This window comes from Chrysochloris asiatica, unplaced genomic scaffold, assembly GCF_000296735.1.
Source record: "Chrysochloris asiatica unplaced genomic scaffold, ChrAsi1.0 scaffold00096, whole genome shotgun sequence".
Taxonomy (NCBI): Eukaryota; Metazoa; Chordata; class Mammalia; order Afrosoricida; family Chrysochloridae; genus Chrysochloris; species Chrysochloris asiatica.
Window position 1 is genome coordinate 10,238,150 of NW_006408614.1, and position 18,957 is coordinate 10,257,106.

General features: G+C 51.4%; 1 protein-coding gene across 3 annotated transcripts in view; it reads left to right on the top strand.

Moving 5' to 3' along the window:
* The window catches only part of UBE2F (ubiquitin-conjugating enzyme E2F (putative)), a 30,720-nt gene that overhangs the window by 3,730 nt on the left and 8,033 nt on the right, over window positions 1–18,957 (top strand). The window contains exons 2-5 of one of the 3 annotated variants that reach the window (XM_006866782.1): window positions 5,582–5,715; window positions 9,363–9,392; window positions 10,735–10,800; window positions 15,411–15,478. In XM_006866782.1, the coding sequence (XP_006866844.1) occupies window positions 5,598–5,715; window positions 9,363–9,392; window positions 10,735–10,800; window positions 15,411–15,478 (282 nt within the window). In that variant the 5' untranslated portion in view covers window positions 5,582–5,597. Of the gene's footprint in view, window positions 1–5,581; window positions 5,716–9,362; window positions 9,393–10,734; window positions 10,801–15,410; window positions 15,479–18,957 lie in introns of those variants that run through there. The other 2 variants (XM_006866783.1, XM_006866784.1) reach the window with 2 other exon arrangements.

Here is an 18,957-nt window from a genome sequence, read left to right on the forward strand (position 1 = left end):
ACTGTGAGTCAGAACTGACTCGATGGCACCGTGGGCTGGACGATCCCACCCCTGGTCTAGATGAACCTTTGTTTCTGAGAGTAATTGCTTTTGCCAGGATCCTCTGATGCGCTCTTTCTGCAGATCCTTTGGGAGTTGGGTGTGGAGCAGCTATGTATCCCGACTCTTGCTCTTCAGTGAGACTCAGTGTGTTATACTGTGGGGGCCTGTGTGTTGTCATGTAGGAAGTGATGCCACCGTCCTTCAAATACCAGCAAGGTCACCGTGGTGGATAGCTTTCAACAGCGCTTCCAGACTAAGACAGACTGGGCTGGAAGGCCCAGTGGTCTACTTGTAAATCACTTGGTCAGTGAAAGCCATGTGCGTGGCAGCAGAGCGGCTCCAGTGCCTCTGGTCATGGTCTGATGAGCTGCTCAGGGTGGGAGGCCATCGGAGTCTGATTGGGTGTCCACATTTAGGGGCTACAGCTACTGTCACAAAATACATTGTGGACAAACTGCTGAACCTCACGGTTCACACTGACTTTGCAGTCCAGCTCATTAACCCACAGCACCACACCGGTACCCCTCTACCAGAGCTCCTTAAACTGTTGAATGGGAAGAATAATTTGCTTGGTAAACTTTTACCCAGACCACAATTAAAAAAAAAAAAAAAGGAAACACCACTATAATAAAAGCTTTAACGAGCCTCCTTTCAAACAAGTAAAATTAATCTAGCACTAGACTGCTAACCCACAAGGTCAGCAGTTCAAACCCCCCAGCCGCTCTCTTGGGAACTCTGTACAAGGTTGCTGAGTTGGTACTGCCTCGATGGTACACAACAACAACAACAAAGTCTTAGTTATCTGGTTGTGCAGTAACAGAAAGTCCACTGGAGGATGGCTTTAACACGCAAATTTCTTCTCTCCTGGTTTACGAGGTTAGAAGTGGACTTTGGAGTGCCAGCTCTAGGGAAGGCTTTGTTCTGTTTCCTGGTGCTCGGAAGTTCCCAGTGCAGGCACCCGGGCCCAGTGGATGCACTGCACTCCTGGTTCTTCTCTCGTTGTGGCAGTACATCCCTCTGTCTCTGCCTTTATCTCTTGTAAGATAAAGGGGTATTGTACGTCACACTCCAGGGACTCTTCTGTTATATCCCATTAGGGCTGTGATCTGATTAGGGTGTTCTATCCCACCCCACCCCATTAGATCAGGGCTGAACACATCAGCTCACATCATAGAGAATGGCATCATTATAACCCTGCCACATTCCTGAGAATCGTGGCCCCTCCAAGTCCCACATATTTTGGGGGGCATCTGTGATACTCCACATAATGGAAAAATACGACTGAGGAAAGCTGCCTCTTCAAAGTAGAGTTGACTTTAATGTTAGGGATTTGAGCAAGGCTCTCAGGACCTTTGTTTGCTAATGTGGCGATGTTCAAACTGAGAAGAAACAGCTGAAAACACCCACTAATCAATGGAATGTGGACTATATGAAGTATGAATCTAGGAAAATTTGAAAATCATTGAAAGTGAAATAGAACAAATGAAGATTGATATCCCAGGCTTTCCTGAGCTGAAATGGACTATTGGTTATTTTGAATCAGATAGTCATAGGTCTACTATGCTGGAAATTGAAGAGGAATGGTTTTTCATTCATTATCAGAAAGAACATTTTAAAGTCTGTCTTCACGTAAGATGTCAGTGGTAGGTTCATATCCATACCCCTATAAGGAAGGACCAATTGAATAGAAATATTATTCAAATTTACACACCAGCTGGTCACAAAGGTGAAGAAATTGAATTTTTTTACCGACTTCTGCAGTCTGAAATGAGTCAAATGTGCCATCAATATGCATTGATAATGACTGGTGATTGGAATTAGAAGTTGAAGACAAATGACTGAAAGTTGGCAAGTAATGGTCTTAGTGACAGAATTTTATAAAGCCGGTACCTTTTTCAGCAACATAAATGGTGGCTGCACAAGCCCTATCTAATGGAATACGCAGGAATCAAATTGACTCACCTGTGGAAGCTACAGTGGAGAAGTTCAGTAGCATCAGTCAGAGCCAACCTCGAAACAGAACATCAGTTATTCATATGCAAATTGAAGTTAAGGCTGAAGAAAATTAATTCCAGGAGAGCCAGAGTACAGCCTTGAATGTATTCCACTGGAGTTCAGAGACCCTATCAAGAATAGATTTGATGCATCAAACTCTAATGACCATTGATAGCCGAGTTGTGGGATGGCATCAAGGACACCATACATGAAGAAAGCAAAGGGTCATTAATAAAGAAAGAAAGAAAAAAAACAAGTGGATGTCAGAAGACTTGCTCCTGAATGTAGAGTAGCTAAAACAACTAAGAAATGAAGTAAAACAGATGAGCAGAAGGTATCAAAGGGCGGCTTGAGAACACAAATTCTTATAATGAAATGTGTAAAGACCTGGAGTTAGAAAATCAAAAGGGAGGAACCCGTTTCACATTTCTCAAGCTGAAAGACCTGAAGAAAAACTTCATGCCTGGAGTTGTAATATTGAGGGATTCCCTGGACAAAATATTGAACTGATTAACTTTTCAGCCTGGGAGCGGAGGTCCCTGGGACTATCAAGGGAGAAGAGCGGAGAGTGGGACCCTACCCAGAGAAGCAGTGATGCCTGAGATGGAGGCAGAGACAATGAAGTGGAGAGATGGAGCAGTTGGGGACTTCAGACACAGAGAGGGAGAAGAAGGGGCTGTGTGCTGATGACCGGGGGACAGGCTTGTAGTGTATACCCTTTGATTGGTGGATGATGCATGGAGGGAATTGTAACCATGGCAATGAAATGATGTATGATAGGATGAATGTAAAACTAATGTGCACCCATGTAAACTATCACAAAGTTCACAATAAAACATTAAAAATATATATATATTGAACAACGCAGGAAGCTTCCAGAGAAGATGGAAGGACTACACACAGTTACCATACTGAAAAGAATTGGTTGGCATTCATTGATTTCAGGATGTAATGACCAGGAATCAGTGGTATGGAAGGAAGAGATCCAAGCTGTACTGAAGGCATTGGGAAACACAAGTCTTCAGGAATTAATGAATTATCAGTTGAAATATCTGTACCAAGAAACTTGAAAGAGAGCTACTTGGAAGAGATACATTACTTATGCCCATTCCAAAGGTGAGTCAAGAGAATGTGGAAATTATTAATGCCATTAATATTGCACAAAAGTAACAATTTAAAAATGGTTGTAGCATTACATTCACAGGGAGCTGCCAGAAATTCAAGCCGGTTTCAGAAGAGAACATGCAACAAGGGTTATCCTTGCTGATGTCAGGTGGATCTTGGCTAAAAGCAGAGAATACCAGAAAGCTGTTTGCCTGTGATTTATTGACTGTGCAAAAGCATTCAACTATGGATTATAACAACTCATCCAAGACTGGGAATTCCAGAACACTCTGTACATAGACCAAGAGGCTGATTTCCAACAGCACAAGGGGATGTTGAGTGGCTTAAAATCAGGCATTGACTCTTGTCTGCACTTGGATTATGGTGTTGGCAAAGAATAGTGAAATTACCATAGACGACTGCAGAAAGAGAGTCCTGGTGTGGTACTGTGGGATCGTGCACTGGACTGCAAGGTCAGCGGTTCAAATTCATCAGCAGTTCCTTGGAAACCCTATGCAGGGTTGCTAGGAGTCGGAATAGACTCAACAGCATTTAACAATGACCACAAGCTAGAAGTACAAGCAAATGTGTCTTGAAAGTACAGCCTGAATACTCCTTAGAAACTAGAATGGCAAAACTTTCTCTCTCCCACTTGGACAGTTACTCAGGAGGGACCAGTCCCTGGGGAAGCCCATCATACTTGGTAAAGGAGCGAGTCAGTGAAAAGGGGGAAGACCCCCAGTGAGGTGGAGTGACGTAGTGGCTGCAGGAGTGGGCTCAAATCCAGCGAGGACTGTGAGGGTGGAAAGGGCATGGTCGGGTTTCCCTCTCACACATGCGTCATTGTGACTCAGAACTGACCACCGGAAGGACCTAAGAGCGGCAGTGGGACACTCCACACGCTTTCAGTCTGTTTTTAATGTTTTGCTGGATCTGCATTGCTGAGGTCAGCCAGTGGGCAAAGTCCAGGTGGGCTTTGTGTGGTATGGCCTGACCGTGTGGCAGGACTGAGGTGCTCACCGAGGGTCCTGGCTGTGGGCCTTGGTTAGGGAGGCAGACACTGCTGTGGGGTCCCGATCTGCTGAAGGCAGTCCTGCCAAGACCGTTTCAGGGGGTGATGGAGCAAGTAAGGTCAGCCCTCCACAGCACAGCCCGGTATTTTCTGGTGTCTGCTCCAGAGCCCCCACAGAGTTTCCACAGCCTGCCTCCACCCTGCCCTTAGTGAAGTTTCTCATTGAGAGAGACGCGAGCCCCTTGGCCCAGGCTAAACCTTGTAAGATGTGTGTAGCTCTATGAGGGGACGGCATGTGGGGGTAAGGACACTAAGGTTTTGGTCACATTTTGGTCAGCTTTATTGAAGTGCACTAAATAGTATGTAAGGGAGCCCAGGCAGTGTAGTAGATTATGAACTGGGCTGCTAGCCACAAGGTCAGCAGTTGAAATCTACCAGTGGTCCTACTGGAGAAGGCTTTCTGCCCCTGTAAAGCTGTACAGCCTCAGAACCACCCTGGTGGCACTCTGGGATGAGTAGGGGACTGCTGACCACAAGCTCGGCAGTTCAAACCCACCAGCTGCTCTAGGGGAGAAAGATGAAGGAAGCTTTCTGCTCCTGGAGGATTTCGCTGTGGGCTTGCTGTGACTCAATGACAGCGGGGCTTTGATTTGGTGACACTGCAGTGGGTCAGCGGCTCAGTCTGCAGGAGATATTGGCGGTCAGCTCTCGTCACGGGTCTCGGTCGAGGAACCTTGCGGGACAGTTCTCTATCAGAAGCAGCTCAGTGGCAGTGGGTTTAAATAGTGTACATTTCAAGAGTACAATTTGGTCGGTTTTGATGTCTGTCTGCACCCCTGAAATATTAAAGAGTTTCCATCACCCCAAGAGTGGCACGAGCGTTTCTTTGGGGAGTAGGCATCTCCCCAGGTTTGAAATACAAGGAAGCTTTTTGGCCACTGCTTTTACCACAGGAAGAGGAAAGTGAAACATTGTGGGGCCCCAGCCCCCCTCGACCTGGGTGGCACCCCTCCTCTGGGATGGGGACGGGGCAGTTGCCACGGTACAGTGACAGACCACTCCGACTCCTAAGCCTGATGGCAGCTGGTCAGCACACTGCAGGGACTGGCCAGAGCTTGCACCCATGAGGCTGTTACCAGCATGGCCCGGGCTTGCCCATGACGCTTGCTAAGCCTGGCCTCCCTTTTTAATGTTTGCATTTGTACTTGAAATCCTCTCTAGAGACTGGACAGGAGGTTACTCAGACTCATTAAGACATGAGCCACCTTGTTACTGTCCTCTTCTGTGCCGACGAACGCTGTGTGTTTTTCTGGTGCAGCACTCTGACCCCGTGTTCATTCCTGGCTAGGACTGAGGAGGGACAAATGCTCTGTGAGACTGCTGTTTCTCCGGTGGCAGTCCTCTGACCCCGTGTTTATTCCCCGCTAGGACAGAGGCAACAGGGATGCTCACTCTGGCAAGCAAGTTGAAGCGGGATGACGGTCTCAAAGGGTCCCGCTCAGCAGCTACAGCGTCAGACTCCACCCGGAGGGTGTCCGTGCGAGACAAGCTGCTCGTCAAAGGTAATGTGGGGTCCCAGGGCCCAACTCACTGCGAGCCGAGGCTCTGTCGAGGATGAAGTGACTTGTGACTGGGTAGAGTACCTACCTGTCTGAAAAGATGTAAGAATATAATCACCTCCTGCCTACGATGGAAAACATGAATGACAAGGAACTGGGTTTGAAACTGGTGCTGTCTTGGTGGTGGTGGTGGTAGTTATGTACCATCGAGTCTGTATAGGCTTTCCCAGGCCAGAAATCTTTATCTCTACCATGGAACGGCTGGTAGTTTCGAACAGCTGACCTTGAGGTTAGCAGCCCGGCTTGTGACCGCTACATTACCATGGCTGTCTTACACGCTGACACCTCTTCATGGGACTTCTCGGCATGCTCGTGGAGATTGAGCAGCCCCCCATCTTGTTCCAGTGTTGTCCTCACCCAATGGGGGGGGGGATGGCAAGGACCCCTTCAGGGTCCTGTGGAACCCACTTGATCCAGGTGGAGTTAGGGACTTGACCGGGTCCTGGAGCCCCCTCCGCCCCGCTGCCAGTGTGGGTGGGTGGGAGCCGCTCCGGGCTGAAGGAGGCCCAATTTGCCGCTGCACTTTCACTTCCTATTATGACAGCTTTCTACACTTCCTGAAGTCAAGTCATTTGTGACAGCGCTTGGTTTGCATGCTCTGTTGGGTGGACAATATGGGAGTTACCGGTGTCTGAGTATCCTGCACTGTAGCTCGTGACTGGAGACTTTGTGTGTTGAAAGCAGTATGTTGGGCCTTCCCAGAAGGAAACTGCCAACTGTGGAAAGGAATGGGAACAGGAAGGGTTTGGCTGGTAGAGACCGGACGTGGGTGCTTCCTGTCATCCCACTGACTGACTGGCTAAAGGTTGGCCTGGTGGGGGTGGGAGGGCACTGACCTAACTTGGGGAGGGGGAGGGGGTGAAGCAGCAGCAACAGCCAAGACTGGTTCCAGGAGGCAGAGGTCAGACCTGCCTCCACACTCCAACCTTTTCACCACTTGTGACTCCAGCGGCCCTCCCACACCCTCCGCTCTGGGCTCTGGGCTCTCTGCTGGACTGGCTAGTTCCCAGCCCCTCAGACCACACTGAAAGTGAGGAGCCACCCGGCTACAGTGCTTCTCTCTGGCTCTCAGCCCCTGCGTGCAGATGGGGGCGCCTGGGGTTTACTGACAGTGGGTGGGGTCTCGAGAGTGCCATGGGGGTGGACAGGGAGCCCAGGAGATTTGGAGAAAATCAGGGTGGCTGACTTTGGGGACAGTGCAGGTCACAGTCCAGAGTTTGCTGTCTCCTGGGACTGAGTAGACAATGCTAGAAAGTGGACCGGGCCTTCATCCCCTTTATCAGTTTGATGGCTGGGACCTCTCCCCCCCTCCCCCCCCCAGCAGGCTGGTGAAGGCTGTGGTTGTGGGGAAAGGAAAGGGGGAGTCAGATGAGCAGGGTCTGTGGAAAGGTGGCAGGTGTGGGCAAAGAGGGGGGCGGGGAGAACCAGACAGAGGGGGGAATCTAGCAGTTGGGGAAGTTGGGAGGAGGGGGGAGTTGGGTAGAGGGACAGCCAGGAGCAGGGAGCTGGAGGAAGTGGGGAGCAAGGAGGCAGGGAACCAGATGGAGGAGTGAGCGGGCCTCTCCAGGCAGGGTCGTGACCCTGAGTGGGTGTGTGGATGAGAGTGGACTGAGAGTGGAAGGTGTGGTATGACAGACAGCCCGATTGTGGGGGGCCAGTGTGGGTACTGGGCCCGCTCTGGCTCCTGGGATGGCCACGGGCAGCTGACCAGGGTGCAGTGGCTCCTTAGTAGATGCCAGGAAGCTCACCCATGCTTGAACCCCAGCCTTCCAGGTGGGAAGTGGTGAATGGGGGCAGTGTGGGTGTCCTGAGCAGGATCAGGGGTGCTGTCTGCCTCCAGTCCTGGGAGCTGTGGGGTCTGCAGCCAGAGTGTGCAGTGTGGGCCCCTGCATTAGACAGCACTCCCTGCCCCCAGAAGCCTTGGGGCTGTGTTACTTCCTGTCAGGAACTTGGCCCTTTTTATCGGGGCTCCCTGCCGGCCAGCTAGTGACCAGAAGCCCTGGTCAGTCTCTGCATTCAGTAGGGAGATTCTGCACAGCAGGGAATTTACTGGGATGAGAGGATCTGATCAGCCCTACCCCCACGGAGGTCTCAGCTGGTGGGGTCTGAGGGGGTGGCTGCCTGGTGGAGGCTCGTGCTCTGAGCTTGTTCTTTCTCACTGTCCTGGGGAGTGTGGGAGACCTGGGAAGGTGTCAGCAGGAGGGGACACACCGAGCCGTAAAGTCAGGCAAAGCCATCAGACAACCAAATGAGGAGGTCAGAAAGTCTCCAGGAAGGAAGGCTCAGCTGTCCTGCCTGGGGCTGGCTCCAGACAGGAACCTTCTTCCTGTGTGAGGAGCCCTTGGGATGCCTGAGTCCACCGCCTGCAGGAGGCCACTCCCTGGTGGCAGCACACCTGCCTGTCCCAGGGCTGTGGTCAGTGGTCAGTGAAGAGGAAGGAAGTAGAGGGCGGAGCCATACCAGGTGCCAGGGCCTCTCAGAAACGCTGCCCAGTGGGTGCTGGAGGCCTTGGCATCTTAGGATGGGAGAGACACCTGTTATGGCTTCTGGGTACCTGCCAGGTGAGGGCAGTGTGATCCCTGACCATTGTCTCTGGGCCTGCCTGCCTTCTCAGTGATTCTCTTGTTGTCTGCTGCCCTCTGACCCCTCTCCAGGGACAGTGTCCAGCCCGGGTTTGTGCACCTCTGGTGTGATCCAGCAGTGACCCTCACTTGTGGTGGGGTGGGGACAGTCTGGCCATACTGGCTCCCATGAATGAGCCCCATCTTTCTGTCAGTTGTACACCCATTTGGGGGATTGGAGCTCTTTGGCACCGTCCAGAGGAGAGCTCCTAGACACGCTGGTGTGAGTAATTGTGTAAACACTGACCGAAACGGTCGAAAACGGTATGCCCAGTGTGCTGTGCCGTCCACCACCCCCTCTCTTCCCACCTGGTTCCCATCAGCCTCCCCTGCGCCCACTGTGCCCTGCATCTGCACACTAGTGTGCCTACTTGGAGTACCCGTTTTCCACCTCTCCAAAGCCTCCTTCCCAATTCCCCAATGCTGAGACCCTCGCCCTGCCCCAGTGACCTCAGGGTATGTGTGGAGGCTTCAGGAGTGGCTCCTCAGTCACCTCAGGTAGAGCAGGAGAGGGCCCAGGGCCCAGGACCCGAGCTTCATCACTAAATTCATGACCCTATGGACAAGGAGGCTGAGCCTTGGACCGACGACCAGGGTCCAGGACTGTGGCTTCAAGAAGGCCATCTGCTGGGACAGCTAGCATTGTCCACAGATGGCAATGTTCAGGGCCAGAGCTAGGGAGGGTGTGTCAGGTTCCTTCCACCTGGTGGTGAGACCCGACCCCTCAATATGAGTGGAAACCCCAGCCCATCTGGAGCAGCTGAGGAGGTGGGCGCCGTGATCACTGTCATGATCTCAAGGTTGATGGGGAGTTTCATTCACGTTAATGTGAAGTTTCCAGAACGCTGCCTATGGGCATCTCCAAGTCCCAGTGTGCATTTGGGTTTCAGTTTGTCCTGGGTGTTGAGAACTAGTGTTGTGAATTGGTCTGACTGGCTGATACTAACAGTCATCTCTTTGTTTCTACAGAGGTTGCAGAACTTGAAGCGAATTTACCCTGTGAGTATTGCAGCTCCTGGCTCATCTTCAGTACGCTCTAATCACTGGCTGGTGGAGACAGATGGCTTACATTTCAGTAGTCCTGTGCATTGTGTTAGGGAGGGATTCGGATTCTGCCCTTGCAGTAGCGGGCTATCTTTTCAGACTCTGATAAGGAGTCGTCACACCCGGGCCAGGGTGGCCCACTGCACCTCCTACTGCGGCCACGGGGCTTCTCCCACCTGCGCTCTGCCCGCCTTCCTTGAGGAGTCTGGCTCTGGGAATCATTCACAAAGATTGGAACATTCGCCTCAGCTCCCAGTTGTCTTCTAATCAGACTTGAGATTCCATGAAAAGGCTATCTGGGTGTACACGGCGTATTTACAGATGACTCTTCCAACGGTCCTGTGGTGGGGACTGTGGTGGTCTCGGTGTCTCCGTGACATGTTTAGGGAAAGTGGGCACTGGCTCCTGCCAATGACCCTCTGGGCCTTCATGTCGCCTCGGAGTGTAGTACCTCGGGCCAGCTGGGTCTCTGGGCCATTTCCAATCTAAATGGCCTGAACTGAAATCCTACTGGGCTGGGTTTTTTTTTTTAGGGTTTTATTATTATAAAATATACAAGTGGACTTCAAAGAGCTTATGGGAAATTTCCTGTTGTCTTTCAATTTCATGTTTTCCACTAACATCTTGAGGAATCAAGCCGAGATCTCTGAGTGTATGGATGAACACAGTAGCTTTCTACAAGCGTCCCCTCCCCAGGGGCTAAGTCTGTGGCTTTTTTCCGCTGTGTCGTGACATTTGTGTGAAGGAGGTGGATGTGGGCTTTAGCCACCTTTCCCTGTCTGCACTGAAGCCCAGTAGCTCTTCTTCCAGTGGGAACCCTGACCTGATGCAACCACCTCCTGGCTCAGGAGTCATGGGTGCAGAACGCTGCCATCCAGGTCTGCAGAGCATCTTTAGACCAGCAAAGCGAGGCGAGTTAGTGGTTAGCTTTACACAAGAGCAGGCAAGTGTCCTATTGGACTCTTAGCTGGCACACTGCTTCTAGCATGGTGGGCATGGAAGGGCATGGGGTGAGGGGCGCAGACTGAAAGTTCGGCCTGGGATCTTCTCTTGTTTACACTCTTTAGTTAGCCCTGACACAAAGACATTGGTCTTCTTGAAATGGTTGGAAAGCCCTGTCAGTTGAGAGACGATGTGACGGTGAAAGGGAGATGTTGTGACTTGGGGTTAGCTCAGAGAAGAATCTAAAAAAGGAAAGGTGTGAGAAGCCTCGTATTCTCGTGTCGGGGGGGTCACCTGTCCAGCTGTGCGCCAGCCACATCAGCCCCTCCCCGCCTGACGAGCTTTCCTTTTGCAGGTACCTGTACAGTGCATTTTCCCGATCCCAACACACTCCACCGCTTCCAGCTGACTGTGTCCCCAGGTAATGTGCTCACGCGCCTCAGTGTCACCGTGATTCTCAAAGGCTGCCCAAACCTGTAATTGCTGACTTGATTTGTCCTCTCTGACTTTTTCCCTCTGAGGACTTTGTCCCTGCTTTGTAGTCACATGACACATAGAAACGTTAGTCTGAGGTCTGTGGCACCAGTAGTGGGTACAAACGTTACTCCCGGGATGGCGGTGAGTGGGGCTCCCAAGTCTTCACGGGGTTCAGCAGCAGGCCGGGGGTTAGCCTGTAACCCTCTGTAAAGTGGGGTCCCTGGAACCTGCCTGGGAGCTGAGCTGAAGGCTAGGTAGACAGTGTGTGGAGCAAGGGCCCAGGGTCCGGGCGAAGCAGGCAGAGATGAACAGCACCACTAAGGGGGGGCCATGCTGGGACAGCTGCAGGGGGCTGCACAGCCCACAAGGGGGGCTCTCTCCTGGGGAGGGGCAGCTCCTATCACCTGGATGGGGTGGGGCGGATGAGCAGGAAGTGGGGCCTGGGGTGCTGTGGCTGGATGGGGTGGGGAGGGTGTGAGTGAGAAGCTGAAGATGAGGAGTCAGCTGACTACGATGTGAAGAGAGAATTTCCATGTGCTAATGAGCCAGGACTGAGCGCTGGCCTGGTCTCGTTCCTGCTCCGCAGAGGTGCCAGCTGAAAGGCTGGTGTCACGGTGCCGATTGGACTTGTAGGACCCCTGGGTGGTTTTCCCAGGCTGTCGGTGTTTCCAGGAGCAGACAGCCTCCACTTTCTCTCATAGAGTGACTGGTGGGTGTGAACTGCTGACCTTGCAGTTAGCAGTCCAGTCCCCAAACCAGAATGTACCCGAACACTTCCTAAAATCCATTTTTGTCTCTGTGGTGGGTTTACAAAGGGCTCTGGGACACATTCTGTCAGTTTAGTGTTCAGTCCCGTCCTGCTGGGGTTCGGTGGGTAGCACAGTTGGTCCCTGGGGGCTGGGGTGGCACTGGGTGGGTACAGGGGCTAGCAGTGCTGGTTCCTGAGATGTGAAGTCAGCAGGGAGCTTTCAGGAACAACTTCTGGGCGGTGTCCGGCTGCCCCTGCATTCCCCCTCTGCCTGTCCAGGGTTCCCTTTTTGGCTGCTGGCCCTTTTGTGGTCCTTCCCCGCTCTGCCTTACCCCCCTTGGTGCTTGCTCCTGGTCACCTAAAGACCCTACCCTGGCTGAGTTTTGTAGAGTTGCCGCTGCCTTTTATGGTGGACTTTGTGGCAAGCTTCGCCTCTGGGTAAACTGGGTGGTTCTGACCGAATCCCATCAGTGGGTGGATTCTTGAGATGACATCTACAGCAGCATCTTTGATGTCTTTCCTGCTGCTCTTGGTCCAGTTTGGGAGGGCACTGTCCTGGGAGATGAGGAGCTGACTTGTGTTGGGTGCCTGCAAACAGGCATCTTCTCGGCACCTGTGGCTGGGATGGCGGCACACTAGGGCCACAACCACTGCCGTGAGCTGTGTGCTCGGCTTACTGTGCTGGAGAATCTGTGTGCAGTTGTTGTACCTGCGCTTTGCTTTCAAAGAAAGGACGGCTGAGACCTTTCAACCCGAAAGACGTGCCAATGTCTGCTTCTGGTTTTGTTTTTGTTTTGAAGAAATCTGTTTGGGGTCATGCTCCTGTTAGTACTGGGAAGTAGTGACAGTTAGGACAAGGAAGCGAGGTTGGACAATGTGTGAAGCAAGTGGTCGTGAAGAAGCCTGGAGTGGGGGGCCCTGGTGGCTTGGTGACTCTGGGCTTGGCAGCATTTGGAAGGAAAGGTCGGTGGTTCAAACCTGCCAGCCCCCTCTCTGCTTCTGTGATGATAGCAGCTGGGGAACCCGCGGGGCAGCTGTGCTCTGTCCTTTAGGGTCGCGGGGCGTCAGCCCACCCTGCCGCAGTGAGCCTGCTGTTGGGATAGATACCAGTCAGGTTAGAGGCGCCGGATCCACAGTGGCAGTCATTGATCTCCAGGGGGCCACTTAACTGAACTCAGTGCTTACCGTGGGACACGTGGCTTCCCTGACGTGACATGGTGCTTTCTAGATGCATCGTCTTGTAGAGCTTCCACTCAGTCTGTCTGGATGGACACTGGTCTCCAGCTGATGGCTGGACTGAGCGTTAGTGCTCGGGTCTTCTGTGGACATGGTGTTTCATTTTCCTGGAGAAGGGTTCTAGGGATGGGAATGCCGATGCCGGCTGGTATGGTCTTTGTGTCTGGAAGTGTGTAAGAAGCTGCACGTTTCTCAATCTGCTGCTCCATTTTGCCTTCCCACCAGCAATATATAATACATTGCTCTTGGTTCTCACCAGCATTTGGTGTCTCCCTTATTGGCGTGCCACCAGTACCTAGAACAGTGCCCGACACATAGTAGGCACTCGCCAAGTGTCTTCTGGGTAAATCAGTGAGCCAGAACAGGAACTATATTGTTACCTTTGATTATTGGCCGTGAAATAACATTTCCTCCGAGAACGAAGGCGATTGCTGTCAGCATCCTTCCTGCTCTGGTGCATGTGTTTGTGTATGAATCCGGCTGTCTTTTTGGAAGAAGGCTCCGTGTCGGGTTTCTTCCTGCACTTTGTCTTTGTAGATGTGAGTGTTGAGAAATGCTCACACATTAAAAAGACAGCCATGCAAGCTGTTGTGTGTCAGCAGTGCCATTATGTTCTCAGAGTTCAAAGTTAAAGGCCAAAAATCACATGACATATTTTCTTGATGTTTCAGCTGACTACATTAGATCCTTTGAAAGCGAGGAGTTACAGAAAGAAGGCTTTGTCCCCCTGTGATTAGCATCCCTTCACTGTGCAGTTTCTGGGGCATGTACCAAAGCCAAAAGCTGCTTTCCCAAAACCCTTTGAGGCATCGCGTTTTCCCAGAAGCCCTCAGAAAGCATAGGGGACAGGCAGTGCTGTTCATTCAACACGGCCTTCCCAGCATGATGTCTCCTTCAGAGCTAGTGGGGGCTCAGCTAATCAGGAATGTCTGCCGAAGCCTGATTCCTTCTTTCACTTCTTGTCCGGGGGTTCCTCGGAGCCATCCCCGTAGTCAGATGGGGGAGGCAGGGGTGAGGCGTTCCCTCACATAGTAATGGGATCGGAGTGTGAGTTCCATCTAGGCAGTGTTAGCCTTGCCCTCGGCACCTGAACCCAGACTCCTGAGGGGACGCCTCGCCCTGCCCAGCACAGAAATGGGTGGAAGCATTCATTTGAGGTGATCTGTTCCTGCCTGGTCAGTGGTGGTCAGTGCTGTGGTGGGTCTTGTAGTCATGGTGGTGATGATGTGTCATCCAGTCGGCTCTGACCCATAGCAGCCCTCTAAGTGAGCCCCTCTTCTGCCCACCCGTTGCAGTGCTGGGCTGAGCTCTTTCCACGGCCCACACTGGAAGAGAGAAGCTGGAGAGAGCCAAGCTCAGGAGGTGAAGAAGGTGATGGGGAATGGGAGAGGCTCCCAGGCTCCTGGCCGGCAGTCTTATGATTGGGACTGTGTGGTGTTTGGGCAAATCCAGTAACAGGCAGAGAGCTTATGCAGCGTAGACAAGGGGGAAAGCCTCAGGGTGTTTTCAGGAGGGATGGATTCCTGGAAACAGAAGAGAGATGAAATCAGAATGTCTTTGGACCTAACAGGCAGTAGGGTTGCGCTGTTTAATCATTGAGATGGCAAGCCAAGGAGAGGAGCGTTGGCATACAAGGACGGCACTTGCTGTTGAGGACGGGGCAGCATCTAATGTAAGGATGACAGTTATTCCTAAAGGCGAGGACAGTAGATTCTCAGTGAGCACTTTACAGTGACCATTTCTGTGGTTTGCCACCACTAGCTTCTACACATGGTGGTCACAGCCGGAATACATCAGGGGCTTCAAAAAGTTTTTAGAAATTGGATGAAAGACCATGGAATTTTTCCATAAACTGATGCCTACAGTGCCAAACTCTTGCGTTCTCATATTTGGACTGAGGGCACTTCTGTGGAATGTGAGCGTTTGGAGTGACTGAAATCATTTGAGATTTCCTGTGAGTGTCTTCCGCTGACAGCGGCCTCAGCGGCCCCTCCCTGCATGCAGAACCGAGCTGGAGTCCAGAAAGGGGGTGGGGGTGGGGTGGCTCAGTGCAGACCCTCCCAGGTGCCTGACAGCAGTTGGTCCCATAGTGTCGGCTGGCCAGGCCTGCTGGCTGTTCAGCCCTGGGGCCTAGTGGTGCTGGGTTGATACTTGTTATGCAGTGGTACTTGTGGGGAGCCAGCCTGGGACAGATAGTCAGCTCTAGTCACCTCCCTGGGGGAGACAGCAGCGAACAGAGGAACGAGCCACGTAAACAGGGTGGTTACCATGGTGAGACGCAGCAGGCGTACACTTGGTGCTGAGGTGTGGAAGGATGTTGAGGATCGTCCTGATTGCCTGTCTTCCAGAAGGTTCCTCAGGGGAAACAGACCGCCAGGGGGTCCCATAGTGCCCGCGATCAGCTCCGGGACAGCATTTGGTGACTTTCAAGGCACTGTTTCCGTTCCAGTTTTAAGTCTTCAGTATAAATCCTCTGTATTTCCCTGTTATCCTAGTAGAGTGTTTGCTTTTGTTCGCTTTGGTTTATTTAAATTTTAAAGGTGTTTTGTTTTTTTTCTGTTTTCTGATAGATGAGGGTTACTACCAGGGTGGAAAGTTTCAGTTTGAAACTGAAGTTCCTGACGCATACAACATGGTGGTGAGTAGACGGCACTGGAGCCCCTGCCCGGGGGCCACTGTCTCACCACCCCTCCTGTGCTTCTCCACCGGGGAGGGGGGCGATAGGTAGAATTTCCACCAGGAAAGTCACTCACTGGGCAGATAGGTAGTGAGGAGTTGGTGCTCAGCACTTTTCCCTGAGAATCCAGCTGTGCCAAGGGCATTTCCAGTAGATTCCACCTGAATCCTTTTTCTGAGGCTGGTGCCCTCCTGTGAGCAGCCTGCCTCGTTTACATACAGCTCCTCAAAGTATGGCACTGAAGAAAAAGGCATATGTATAGACTTGGGGAATAATCCCGAATCCCCAAAGTCTATAACATATGTGTTCTAATTCAGCAAAGAAGAGCGACTTCGTGGTTTTAAACTGTGAGTCATTTATAAAAGCAGACCCGCTGCTGCCGAGTCGATACTGAACCCTGGGACCCTCAGTAGGGTCCCCAAGGCTGTAAGTCTTCACAGGAGCCGTCTGCCGCTTCTGTCTCCTTTGGAGGAATGAGTGCTTGTGAACTGCTGACCTTGCACTTGGCAGTCCAGTGCCTAACTCCAACATCACCAGGGCTCCTTGTCTAGAGCCATAGCTACATTTTAATCCTGACAGACCTTCTAGGTAACAGTCACACCTCCAAGTATCCAGGAGTCCTGGGGTGGCACTGTAGGATCAGCACTGGACTGTGAACCACAAGGTGGGCCATTCCGACCCACCAGCCGCTCCTCAGAAACCCTACACAGAGTTGCTATGTGTTGGAACAACACCAACCAGGGTAACTGTCTTGTCTTTTGAGGAGGTTGGCGTAGCACTTAGGAAAGTGGGAGGTCAAGACTAGGAAGTTGGATGGTGGATAATCAAAGGAGCAGCCCACAGCGCCTCTGCTAACTGATGAGAAACTCACGTAGGAGGATTCAGATTGAGCAGGAGAGCTCTCAGGGGAAAATGGTCTGGGCCAGCCAAGGTGTTACACAGAGAATTCGAGTAGTCAGACTCAGGTCCCCCAGGTGCTAGGGTACAGTTCCGCATCTGCGGCATGGTTTTTACCTGAGGCCACACTACTTCTCTGTAGAAATCTATCTTTTCTGGCCCGCTAGTGTAGAGTTCTTGTTGAGAAGTGGTCTATGGAAATGAAGGAGCCGGTGCTCTAAGAAAGAAGCCGACGACACGCACTTGGTGGACTTTTCTGGAGTGGTTCTCTGCCCACCTGGCTGTCTGCTGAGACCTGCTCTAGTTCCCAATTTATCAGACCCTGGAACACCGCCTCAGGTAGAAGGAGTTTAAGTACAGACCTTAGAAGGGGCCCTGGTGGCGCCAGGGGTAAAGCGTTGGGCTGCTAACCAGAAGGTCAGCTGTTCTAGCCCAGTCGTCCTCAGGAGGAAGGTGAGGCTGTCTGCTCCAGTAAAGATTTACAATATCGGAGACCCTCTAAGGCAGTTGTACCCTATAGGGTTGTTATAAGTCAGAGTCGATTTTAGGAGTCCGTCTATCCCTGTAAGGTTGTTATGAGTCAGAATCGATTTAAGGGCAGTGGTTTATAGCCATTTAGAATTTGGGGACTATTTGGGTGGTTTCTGGAAACAACTAGGCATATGGCAGCCCCTGCTGGTTGAGACTCTTCCTGGTGGCCTTCGCTCCTGGAGACTTGGGTTGGAGAGAGCCACTGCCGAAGTAGGCTGGGGGCTGGGCATGTGGTTTGCTTTCCTCCTGGGAATGATGTGTATCAGCCCCTTACATGTTACTGGTCCAGTCAGCTGTGGCCCGAAGACGTGAGGAAGGCAGTCCTGACACCCACAGGGTGATTCCTGGACTCCCCTCCTTTCATGGAACGTATTGTACTTTGTAGGGAATTTAGAAAACGATGGGTATATAAAAATAGCGAATTAGTCCCCGCCACCCTGGGATAGGGACCATTCACTCGTTGATGTGTGTCACAGACGGTAATTAGACCCAGAGCATCATGTTTTCTAGACACACAGTAGCTTGTACTCAGGTAGACAGTCTCATGTTAGTAACATACATAATTACACCAACATCAGTTAAGAGCATTTCACTACACACAGACACCGTGAGTTCCATCAGCTTGTCAGCCAGCTGTTGATCGAATAAACCAGATCCTCTCTGTACAGTGCCTGGGAATCACTATTTTAGGCTTTGTAGGCCATACTCAGTCTCTGTCTCATATTGTATTGTATTTTTTAACAACTTTTAAAAATGTAAAAGCTATTTTTAGCTCTCAGACCTCACAAGGCCAGGCCCCCAGGCTCCTGGCATAAAGACTATGGTGAGGTGTGTATCATACACACATCTGGCAAGATGTCCACCTCTGTCCTTTGCGTAGCTCCCTCGACATGGCATTGTGGAGTTTGAGGAACTGACGCCCATCTTAAAGCTCTTGGTAAATACTAAGTTAGAGAGGTTGTGCCGCGTGTTGGTCTCACCATCCATGATGGAGGAGTCTTTGTCTTGCGTCCGGGGAGATTGCTTCTCTCCATTGGCTGCTGATTTTTTCAGTTATTTTGGGAGGACGTACTTGCATCATATCATTGTTTGAATTTGCATTTCTTAAATAAGTAGGTTGCTGCCTGTAACTCCTACTTATTGTTTGTATTTTTATGAGCTGCTCTTAGGTCCTTTGCCTGGTGTTCCACTAGGGCATTGTTGGCCTTATAGTTTTATATAAATTATATGAAACCTTTTCTTAGCTGTGTTCCTTGGAGACCCTCTACAGGGTTGCTATGAGTTGTATCCTACTCATTGGCACTACATAACAACAACAATGCTCTAAGTGAAGTCCTGGTGTGGTGCTGTAGGACAAGCACGGGACTACTAGGGCGGTGGTTCAAACTCACCTGCTAGTCCTCAGAAACCCTATACTGGGTTGTGCGATTTGGAACCGACTCAACGGCACTTAACAACATGCTCCAAATATTTTCCTTGGTTTTCATTTGTATTTTTGTGGTCATTCTATAAAAATTAGTTTTCTTTTGCTATGACAAACAAATCTATTTTTCCTTTCCATTTTATGAAATGGATCACACCGGTCCTCGGACCCTGAGGTGCTTCCTCTGTATTTTCTTTCAGTTACACATCCTCTCCATGTAGTTTCCGTGGGTCCAGAATGAGCTCTGAGTGGCACTTCCAGTGCATTTTCCTAAAGGTTAGGCCGCTGGCCGCAGGGGGACCAACTGCCCCCTTGCTTTGGGGTGCACTGTAGTCACACAGCGGTTGGGCAGCGGGGCCTGCAGGCCATGGAGAAGCTGTTGGGTGCCTGCCTGCTCTGGTGGCAGTGACGAGAGTGCCAGACTGGTCATGTTGTGTTGGAGCGTGGAGTCCCCAGGTGCAGGCTCTGGGCTCTGAGGCTGAGCTGTACTCTCTCCTCCTGCACAGAGGAGCAGTCTGGGTCGGCTGCTTCACTGGGGACGGAACGGAGGAGCTGGAAGGAGGAAGGAGAGAAGCAGACCCTCACAGCT